At 36.7% G+C, this 11678-nt stretch overlaps 1 protein-coding gene across 2 annotated transcripts in view; it reads left to right on the top strand.

The window, feature by feature from the left end:
• RYK (receptor like tyrosine kinase) overlaps nucleotides 1-10225 on the top strand; it is a 92739-nt gene extending 82514 nt beyond the window's left edge. The window contains exons 14-15 of one of the 2 annotated variants that reach the window (XM_030816806.1): nucleotides 7987-8123; nucleotides 9097-10203. In XM_030816806.1, coding sequence (XP_030672666.1) covers nucleotides 7987-8123; nucleotides 9097-9208 — 249 coding nt within the window. In that variant the 3' untranslated portion in view covers nucleotides 9209-10203. Of the gene's footprint in view, nucleotides 1-7986; nucleotides 8124-9096 lie in introns of both variants that reach the window. The other variant, XM_030816805.1, reaches the window with a different exon arrangement.
• The last annotated feature ends 1453 nt before the right edge of the window (nucleotides 10226-11678 follow it).

Consider the following 11678-nt stretch of genomic DNA (forward strand, 5'->3'; position numbering starts at 1 on the left):
TCACGATATTGATTCTTCCTATCCATGAGCATGGAATGCTTATTATTTTTTAAAGTATAGAAAACTTTATTCATTATTAATTTTAGAGTAATGCATAGATTCCTAATATTTGTTTCCTTTATAGTTGCAGATTTTATATACAATAATCTTGGAACAATTATTTAAGTATTAAGTTCACATTAAGAGAAATAAATATTGAAGACAGGAAAAATCTAGAGGTGCAAAGATTATTTCAGACTTTAAGAAATACAAATTTAAAATTTAACATTAAGGTATTGTTTAGTTTTATTTAATGGTATTGTTTTATTCATCCTAATATTTCCTTGGAATGAGGAATAAATGGATTTACTTCAGGAAGAGTTACTGTATTTTCAGAGGTGAGCACTTGCTGTCCTGTGATCAAGTAGTTGGCCTGGGTGTTTTCTGTCGTTGGCTCTCCCTCAGGGTAATTTACCGATAAAATCTTGTAAACAACTCTTTACATTCCTTTAAAGAGACTTGTCCTTATTCTGTTTAATATTCCCTTCGGATAGCCCCAGTGTTCTGATGGAGTAATGTCTGTGCATCTGATACAGTGGCAAAAAGTGCCATAAATAACAGATATGTGTAATGGCCTGGTTAGCATCCAATGTAGGCTCCTCTGTCTTTCCTAATCACAGATCATGGGGCAGATTCATAACAGAAGTAGTCACTTTTCAATCATATATAACACTCTGCTTAAAGATTGCTGATGTTGGAAGTTGAGTTTGGTGTCTTAGTGTATTGGGATCACTATAACAAACTGCCATAGACTGGATAACTTGAATAACAAACATTGAATTCTCGTAGTTCTGGAGTCTAGGAAGTCCAAAATTAGGTACCAGCAGGTTCGGTGTTTGTTGAGAGCCCCTTTCCTGCTTCATAAATGTCCATCCTGTCTCTGGGTCCTCATGTGGCATAAGGGGTGAGGGAGCTCTCTGGTGGTCTCTTTTATAAGAGTACCAATCCCATTTATGAGGGCTACACTCTCATGACCTGACCACCTTCCAAAGGCCCCAACTCCTAATACCATCACTTGAGGGTTGAGGTTTCAGCATATGAATGGTGGCAGGGACACAGACATTCAGTCCACTACATTCTGCCACTGGCCTTCCAAAATTTATGTCATTCTCACATGCAAAATACATTCATTCCATCCCAACAGCCCTGAAAGTCTTAAGTTGTTCTAGCATCAGCTCCAAAGTCTTAAGTCCAAAGTGTCATTTAAATATCATCTAAATCTGATATGGATGAACCTCAAGGTACAGTTTATGTTGAGGCAAATTCCTCTTTAGCTCTGAACCTGTAAAAGCAAACAAGTTATGTGCTTCAAAATACAGTGGTGGGAAAAGTAATGGATAGACACTCATTCCAAAGGGAAGAAATAGGAAAGAAGAAAGGAGTAATGCATCTAAAATAAGTTGAAAACCTAACCGAACAAACAATATTAAACCTTAGGACTCAAGAATAATTCTCTTTGGCTTAATACTCTGCTTTTCAGGTCCACTGGGGTGGGAACATCATCCCTCAGCTAGGTGGGAAGGTACCTCAGTGGCTGTTTGCCAGGGCCCCACCCCAGAGGCACTGAGGTCCTTTTTTGGCACTCGGGGCACACCAGACCTAAAGAGGCATGTAAGAGGAGGCATGTCCCTCTGGACATCTGCTCTAGGCCTGGTAAAGGGCATCTACAGAAAAACCTATAGCTAACATATTTAGTGGTGAAAGGCTGAATTCTTTTTATTTAATACCAGGAACAAGACAAGGTTGCCAACTCTTATCACTTCTGTTACTCAGCACTGTCCTTGAGGTTATAGCCAATGCACTAAGGGAAGAAAAGAGTAGATAGAAAAAAGTAACTATTTGTAGAATAGTATGATCATTTATGTAGAAAATTCAGTATGATATACAAAAAAGCTACTAAAACTAATAAGTGAGTTTAGAAAGATTGCAAGATCAATGTACAAAAATAAATTGTATTTTTGAACACTAACAATGAAAAATAAAGTTTTAAAAAAGTTTATAAGAACATCAAAAATATGAAGTTCTCAGGAATAAATCTGACAAAAAATGTGAAAGAGCTATATAATACATTGCTGAGAGAAATTAAATAATACATACACAATAGGAGAGGTACACCCTTTTTGCCTTGGTCAGAAAACTCAAGATATTCTCTCCAAGTTTGAAAAATATTATCAACATTATTAGTCATTCATTAGAGAAATGCAAAATTAAACCACAATGAGATACTGTTGGTTTGGCTAAAATTGGAAAGTCTGACCATACCAAATATTGACAAGGATATGAAAGAACAAGAGCTCTTTTACACTGCTGGCAGGAATGTAAAATGGGATATTTCCAAACTTTGGAAAACAGCTTGGCAATTTCTTAAAATGTTAAATATATATGTACCATATTCAGTCATTTTGCTCTTAGATAAATGAAAACATGTTCTTACCAACACTACACAGATGTTCATAGCAGCTTTATTTTTAATAACTAAGGCTGAACATAATTCAAATGCTCATCAACGGGTAAATGGGTAAACTGCAGTATTCATATAACGAGCTATACTACTAAATAAAAAGGAATGAACTATTGGTACATGCTACATCACGGATGAATCTCAGAATCATTCTGAGTAAAAGAAGCTAGGAAAACAGTATACAGCTTGAATAATTCTATTTATATAATTCTAGAAAATGCCAACTATCTAGTGACAGAAAGCAGATAAGTGGGTACTTGGGGATGGTAGTGCTTGTGGTAGGGAGGGGTGGAAGGAAAGGATCAAAACAGAATCATTTGGAAGTGATAGATACGCTCCTTATCTTGGTTTTGACAGTGGTTTCAGGAGTGTTTATGTATATCAGAACTTATCCAGTTGAATACTTTATGTGCAGTTTCTTATGTGTCAGCTGTGCTACAATAAAAATAAATGAAAACTGTCTTTGCTGTCTGATCACTGCTGCTAAAAAATCTAAGACTACTTGCTAAATTTGCCTGATCTTAAGACCCACCAAGGACTTTTGTTTAAAGTGATGTGATTCAGGCCTGTCGTGGTGGCTCATGCCTATAATTCCAGCACTTTGGGAGGCCACAGCGGGTGGATCACTTGAAACCAGGAGTTCAAGACCAGCCTGGCCAACATGGTGAAACCCCATTTCTGCTAAAAATACAAATAATTAATTAAATAAAATAATGTGATCCAGGCTTCAGAATTATTAAGATAGGACAGGGAAACTGTACCTTTTAGCAAGTACCCCAGATAATTCTTCTCCTTCTTATAAAACACTTAACCCAGATTCATTTAATTGCAGTTCGGTAATCTGCGGCCATGTCTTTATATGACAAAGGGACATTAGGTTTCTAATACGAACAGAAAGGCCTAGCCATGGAACACCTGATGATGCTTCCACTGTGGTCAGATAAGATAATTTACAATTGAATGGAATTATTTCCCTTTCAGTTTATAGTTTACTGAAGTGAGCCTTGCATTGTAAGTTCCTGAAATAATGACTGGAAATGTCTTAATATGGTAGCTCCATCTTTAGTTAATGCTGCACTAAAAGAAACAAGGAATTTTACTTATATACTTTTTGACAGGTCACATTCATATGTTTTAGTGGAAAACCCGTTTTACATCTTATATATAGAAGCTGTAAAATAACACATGTTCTGGGGAGAGGAATAAGATGAATAGAATAACATTGTAATTCTCTAAATGTTCTTTAAATGGAGATAGCCACAATCTTTCGTAAAACTCTGGAAAGAACAGCATGACCTTCTTATTGCCCCCTTTCCACCGACGTCAAACAGAAGGAAATTATAGAATAGGTCTGTCTAAATTTTAAATGGTTCAGTTATCAGAAGACTTTAGAGAGCAAGTTTTCCACAAATCATCTCTGTGGCATTTTGTCTTGATTATTTTTTTTAAGGGTTGGTTTGCCAACATGTAATTAATCACTTTTATTAGTTTTTAAGGAAATGAAACTGCATTGTTCCCTTTGGCTTGACTGTTCTTTTTTATGGCGTCTTTTAGTGTTGTAGTTGTAATATGAAAACTTTAGGTAAATGTTGGGCAATAATGTGAACAAAACAGTGGGAAGGGAGTAATTTTTAAAAGCTTATCTACATTGCTGTTGTAATACTTACATTCAACTCCAGATCTCAAATACCACCAACTTTAATATCAAAGTCTCTTAAAGTCAGAAGGTGTTACAGTGTCAGTGGATGGGGTTATTCCCTGTGTAAAAAGGGTCAGGATGCACTTGTCACCGGCAATTTACCATGAAGTTATTATTGGTGAGGCTGCAGAGCTCATTTTTTTTTTAGTGAGTATACTGACCTTTAAAGGGCCTTATGTATCTTTAGACTATAGTAAAAGGTATGCATGCCTATAAATGCCATTGTCCCTAATCTTTGGATGGCAATATTCATGTTTCTCACCAATTCCCATCATTTCTTCTTCCAAAATCGAGTTTGAATGGATCATTTCATCTCTGGAGGAAGGGATGGGAGCACCCTTTCGACCAGTTTCATTTCTTTGGGCTCTGTTCCATCTGTGCAGGGAACTACCTTATGGAAATTGGACACGATTTTAAAAATAAAGCATTACATTTACTAATGACTGTCAGTATTAAGATTTCATGTAGATCTTGTTGCTTCTCAGGAAAAAGTTTCATATACAGTAAGGTTTTAAAGATAGGCAAATAACTAGATGTGAGCAGGTACCATTCTTTAACTTTTATTAATTTGAAATCATTTTTCCATTTTTAAGCAGAATAGAATGTCCCAGTAGGTGTAAGGGAAATTTCAGTAGCCTCCAAGACTCTATGGAGATTTTGAAACTATACACGCTTCTCAATCTGTCCCCTGCCCCCTCCTCCTCCCAGAGCATAGGCTTCAAGGCTGGGCTTTGCTCCATGTTAATGATCACTGTTAATGAAAAAGATAATAGGTTCCAAAAGACTGAACACCTGGTTTTGGTATTTAGGGTAATGCTGCTGTCAAAGTGATTGAGATATATACCTTCCTCTGTGTTCTGAAAGTTTATGTAGGGTTGGGTGTGTAATGGGTTGAATTGTGTCCCGCCTCTCCACCAAAAAAAAAAAAAATTGGTTGAAGCCCTAACCCCCAGTACCTCAGAATGTGACCTTATTTGGAAATAGGGTCATTGCAGATGTAATGTTAAGACGAGGTCATACTCAATTAGGATGAGCTCTAATCCACTCTAAGAAAAGAGACACACACACGAGGAGAAAATGTCACGTGAAGATGGAGGCAGTGACTGCAGGGCTGCAGCTGCAAACCAAGGCGCACCGGGGGCTGCCGGCAACCACAGGAAGCTGGGAATAGGCAAGGAAAGATTCCCCCTATAGGTTTCCGGGGAAGCACAGCCACGCTGACACATTGATATGGACTTCTAGCTATCAGAGCAGTGGGACAATAAATTTCTGTTGTTTAAGCTACTTGTTTGTGGTATGTTATTATGGTAGCCCTAGAAAACTAATACAGATTTATATTTTCTTTCAAGTTTGATGGAATTCACCAAACAATGTTGAGTTTTCTTTGTGGAAAGGTTTTGAATTGTGAATTCAGTATCTTTAATAGATGTAGGGCTATATAGATTGTTCTGTTTACTCCTGTGTCTGTTTTGGTAATTTGTATTTTAAGAAATTTGTTTATTTCATTTAAGTTACTGAATTTATTGGCATAAAATTGGATTTTTCATAATATTTTTTGATGTCTTAAAGGATGGTGTTCCCTCCTTTATTTCTGATATTTTAAATTTTTTGTTGTTGTTCAGTCTAACACAGTGGTTCTTAACTGGGACAGTTTTGCTGTGGTTAAGGACATTTGTCTGTGCCAAGGGACATTTGGCTATGTCCGGAGGCATTTTCAGTTGTCACAGCTTGAAGAATGTGCTACTATCATCTAGTGGGTAGAGCCCAGGGAGAATGCTAAACATCCTACAATGCACAGGACAGCTTCTCACAGCACTAAGAATCCTCCAGCCCACAATATCAGTAGTGCTGAGGTTAAAAAACCTACTCTAGGCTTTGTAGTGTAAACCTTCTATTTTCCAAAAATATTATATCATTTCATGTTTAATATCGTGTTTCCACTCATCCCCTTCCAGTCTTCAAACTGTTTGTGGGCATACCTTTTACTTCTCTGTATGTTATAAACCCCACAATATATTGTTAGCTGTTTTTGCTTTAAATAGTCTGTCAAGGAAATTTTAACATAAGAGAATATGTTCAGTTGTTACTAATATATTTTCAGCACTCTTTATTTTTTGTGTTGACTCAGATTTCCATGTGGTATATTTTCTTTCCACATGAAGAACTGCTTTCATACATCTTACAGGTCTGTTGGAAACATAGTCTCTCTGCTTTTATTTGTCTGAAAAACTCTGTATTTATCTTCATTGTTGAAGTATATTTTAGCTCTATATAGAACTTTCCATGACAGTTTTTAATTTTTTTTTTCTTTCTTGGAGACGGAGCCTTGCTTTGTTGCCCAGGCTGGAGTGCAGTGGCACGATCTCGGCTCACCACAACCTCCGCCTCCTGGGTTTAAGCAATTCTCTTGCCTTAGCCTCCCGCGTAGCTGGGATTATAGGCATGCGCCACCACGCCCAGATAATTTTGTATTTTTAGCAGAGATGGGGTTTCTCCATGTTGGTCATGGCTGGTCTCGAACTCCCGACCTCAGATGATCCTCCCAAAGTGCTGGGATTACAGGTGTGAGCCACTGTGCCTGGCCCTAAAATATTTTAAAATATGTCATTTCATTGTTTTCTCATTTGCATAGATTCTGGGGGGAAATGTAGCTATTGTTCACTATTATAAGGCTTTTAAAAAATCTGTGTATTTTACAAAGTAAGTATTTTGGGATTTTGTTGTTATTGAAAAATAATAACCTAAAATTTAATGCAACATGCTTAGATTTTACAAACAGACTTGTATTTGACTTGCGTTTGGGATTTTTCTTTTTTTCACTTTTTTCTCTGTTACTCATTAAAATACGTATTTTGGGGCAAGCTATTTCTCTGAGCCTCAGTTTTCTCACCTGTAAAATTGAGCTACCAATGATTCTCACAGGTTTATTGAGGAAATTAAATGTATTGAAGGATGCGAAATGACTCGAATTTGTAGGTACTCATAAACCTGATACTACAGTACACAGGTATCCCCCCTCCTCATCCAAGTTCAGTTGTTCTTACCTCAGGGTTCACACTTGGTGGCAGATCAGTGGATGTACCGGATCTGAGTCCTTCCCAGCCATGTGGCAGCAACTCTGTGTAGACATGTTGCCTGCCCCCTGCCCCCTGCACACTCTCCAGGAGCCGAGTACAGCCAGGAATTGGCCAAAATGGGGAGCCCCAAACAGACCATGAATGGACACTGTTGCCACTGTTTACCATTCCTGTTCCTTTCTGTAGTTTACGTGCTGATTTTAAATAAACCTGATTGCTTACTCAAGCAAGGTTGGAAGTTTTTTTAATCCTTTAATTTAAAACTTTAAATACAGTAAAAATCCATGACTTCTTATATTTTCACTCATTTGCATATTTCACTTAGGATGCTCTTCCCTTTAATTAAACTAAAATTCTGTTCATTTTCCACTTCTCAATTATGCAGACTAGCTATAATATTTAAAGTTACAAATTCTCATATTAGAAGAATCTTGGACACAATTCATAATACATAGCTTGTAATCAACAGTAAACTATTACTTCCAATGGATCTAATTACTTAGAATTTATAATACTAATATTGGATGCACTCTTTTTTATCTTAGCAAGGGAAACTAACTGTGTATGATAGACTTCTTTTTGTAAATAACATTTCGCTTTTCCGAAGCATGAGTTGAGCTGCTATTTTTTGTCCTGTAGCTGGCTGTGGGCACTAGCCCCCTGACTGTTGTTTTAAATGTCCCCTCATTGTGCTTCTGCTCCTTTCCTAGTGGGCCTTTGGAGTGACGCTGTGGGAACTCATGACTCTGGGCCAGACGCCCTACGTGGACATTGACCCCTTTGAGATGGCCGCATACCTGAAAGATGGTTACCGAATAGCCCAGCCAATCAACTGTCCTGATGAATTGTGAGTTTTTTTGAGCTTGAAGGCATGAGTTTTATTCCATTTACTATATTGGAATAAAGGAAAAAGAGCAGGTTTCCATATTCACACAGAGACTTCCCTTTTGAGAATAATGACTCTTTGGATTTAAATTAGACTCTTATAAAAAACCACAAAGTCAGGGAGATTCGTTCACTCTTTCATGCATTTGATATTAGAACATCTTGCATTTTATTTTATAGTACATAATCTAAGCACTGTAAATTAGTCTGAGACGACGTACTAAGAAAATTGAATACTACGTCAGTTATTCTATATAGAGTAAGTACCTGACTTTTATAGTTATAAAGTAGTTATAAAGGACATAGTTATAAAAAACCTTTCTCATTGTCATTTTGCCTTGCCAATTAGTATCAGCTGATACAGGGAAGATGATCTGGACTAGTAAGCCAAATAGTTGCTTTCTGTTTCCTGCTTCTATCACGTAGCTTATCTTGCCATGTAATGAGAATGGGATAAAAGGAGGCTATTCAGGGTGATTGATCGTACAGATGAGTATGTTCTCAGTTCCAGAACCCCCTGAAGGTTTCTGCACCATGACGAGGTGGCAGCTTTTGTACTGATTTTACTCTAGATCCAGGGTTCATAGAACTTAGATAAAACTGTCTCTTCCTCCAAGTTCTTTTTCTTAATTTAACTATAGGAAAACATAGGTTGTTCTTTTTTTACTGTGTTTTAGGTTTTTACGTGAAATCTCTATATTTGCTGAAATATTATGATATGCTCTCATGAAGAATTGAAATTCACACATAATCCAAATAATTTCTTTTAGCTTCTTTCTAGAGCTGCCAACAGATGGTAAAATGGATCCGTTTTTCATATATCATCCTCTCCGTACCCACCTTTAGACAGGCAACATAACTGGCATCAAACTGACCAAAAGTTTAGGAATACTGTATCCTTACTAGCCCAAATGTTCATTTTTGTCACTCTGCAGATTTGCTGTGATGGCCTGTTGCTGGGCCTTAGATCCAGAGGAGAGGCCCAAGTTTCAGCAGCTGGTACAGTGCCTAACAGAGTTTCATGCAGCCCTGGGGGCCTACGTCTGACTCCTCTCCAATCCCACAGCACCAGGAGGAAGGTGCCTGTCGGGGCTCACTTGAAGCCTGTCATGGATGCTTTGTATCTAACACAATGCCAACAGAAGCACATTTGTCTTCCAGAACACCGTGCCTTAGAAATGCTTTAGAATCTGAACTTTTTAAGACAGACTTAATAATGTGGCATATTTTCTAGATATCACTTTTATTAGGTTGAACTGAAAAGGTTTTTGTAAATTTTCTGGCCAAAATTTTTTAAAACATAGTTACTTTGGACTAGGGGTACATTCTTACAAAATAAACAGTTTTTAAAATTGTTTAGACACAGATATTTGGAATTAGCTATCTTAGTGCCAACTGCTTTTTATTTTTTTACTTCATCAGGGTGATGTAAGTGACTCACCTTTAAAGTTTTTTTAATGTTATTTTTTAATCACTACTCTGGGAAATGGTTTGTCTTCAAGATGCAATACTTTTCTTAGTAAAGGAAAAACAGCATAAAAAGATATCTGGTCTGCCTTGTACAAGAAAAGGCAATATTAGAGGAAGAAAATTTAAAGAAAAGCTAGAGGAAAAAAAAAATTTTTTTTAATACTTATTAGAAGCAAACTGCCCTTGCATGGAAAACTGTTTATTTTTTTCAGTGAAAAGGAATTCTGCTTTTGTGTTTTTGGGAAAGCAGGAACTGAGTTCATTACATCTTTAATTTGGCAGAAATTAGCCTTTCTGTGAACCAGAAGTTGTTTGGGGCAGATCTGTAGTAAGCAATGGTGATTTTATTTATTTTTACTCTCTGGAAAAGGAGATAATACAATTCCAGAAAGTGAACTCATATTTCTAAGGTTAAGATTCCCTTTTATTGCACCTAGAATAGTGCTATGCACAGAGCGGGTGCTTGAGTTGTTGTCGTTTTTTTTTTTTTTTTTTAAATGTAAACTGGTAAATTTTGTGCTTATCTTCAAGGCTGGCTTAAGTATAAAATTGTTTTTTAAACACTTGAAAAATTAAAGGATTTGTTTTATATTATGACAGTACTGAAATTATTTTTCATAGTGAATGATTGGTTATTGTGTCTGGTAAGTCTTTGAACATTCAACAGCCAGACATTTGTGTTTTATTTCATGATGTTCCAGTCAAGTTCCAAAGCCCTAACACAGTTAAGCTGGCTCAGACTCCAGATTCTAGTAAAAAGTTGGAATTAATGTTATAAGGAAGTATTAAAACACTGAAAAATTTCTCTAGAACCAGCAAGTAAGGGGTATGTGTGTATTTACGCTCAGTTTTAGTTGGCTTAAAGCAGAGTTGAATGGGCCTTCTAAATAGCTAGGCCTGCAGGTACCTGCCACTACTCCCATCTTCACAGGTGTATAAGGGAGAATGTGCAGCAGTTGGAGGCTTTTGCTGTTTTTAAAAAAGCTTTATGAATCAGCAGCACATCTGGAAAAATAGCTCACACAGTACCTGGTTTTCCACAAGTAAGCCAAGGGCATGATTTTCTGTGTATATTTATTAACAGTTCTTTGGTTTTATGAAATACTCATGTGAAGCCAGTCCCTGGAGGACTGTTTTTTAAAAAGTCCCTTTGAACCATTTGTAAATTATATTTTCATTCATAACCTGCATTCTTAGAAGGCATTCAGTCAACATTTACAGCACTTACTGTGTATTTTCCACATGGAGTGGTTCAACTCAAGCGTCCCTTCCAGTATTCAGGGCATTCTTATTTCATGTTCAAGTGAGTACATTGTTTAGAAATCACGGTTTATTAACATGTACACGATCTATTTAAAAAAAAAAAAAAAAAGTACTGACACCTGACTTCTATCCCCAGTTAGCAGATAGTAAGAAATGTCCTCAGTTTGGTGGATGGTGTGGTGCCTGTAACCTTAGCTTTTTATGTTTGTGAGCACTTTTATTTTATGTATGTATTTTTATTGTAGTAGATTTTTCTCGCTGAGCTACTTGGAGTCTTTGACAGGGGAAGGAAAGAGCAGTTATAAGATTTCCCTGACCCATCTTCTTCCAGTAGTTTTGTTGTAGATTGTGAATGTTACTGGAGTTTTACATTTTACTGATTTTGCAGAAAATATAATTTTTATGGAAAAGAAGCAAATTGACGAAGCACTGTTGTGGTATTATAAGCTGGCTCTGGTGACCTAGAGGTGCATTCTATTTGGTTCTTTCTTGTAATCCTCCTGTTCTAGAAAGTTTCTTTTTTTTTTATTGATAGAAGGAGGATTGGGTTGCTCATTCAGTATATATTTATTGAGTGCCCACTGTATCCTGGCTCCCAGGATAATGCAGGGAACAAGATAGATGAGGTTCTTCCCTTTCTAGATTTTGCATTCTAGTTAGGAAAAACAGGTAATGAACATAAATAAGATTTTGGTAAGTGCTATGATAGAAATAATAGAGTGATATTAGAGAGTATAACTTCAGATGTCATAATTAGCCAAGCTTCTCTGAGCAGGTGGCATTT

This window comes from Nomascus leucogenys, chromosome 8 (genome assembly GCF_006542625.1).
Source record: "Nomascus leucogenys isolate Asia chromosome 8, Asia_NLE_v1, whole genome shotgun sequence".
NCBI classification, from domain to species: Eukaryota; Metazoa; Chordata; class Mammalia; order Primates; family Hylobatidae; genus Nomascus; species Nomascus leucogenys.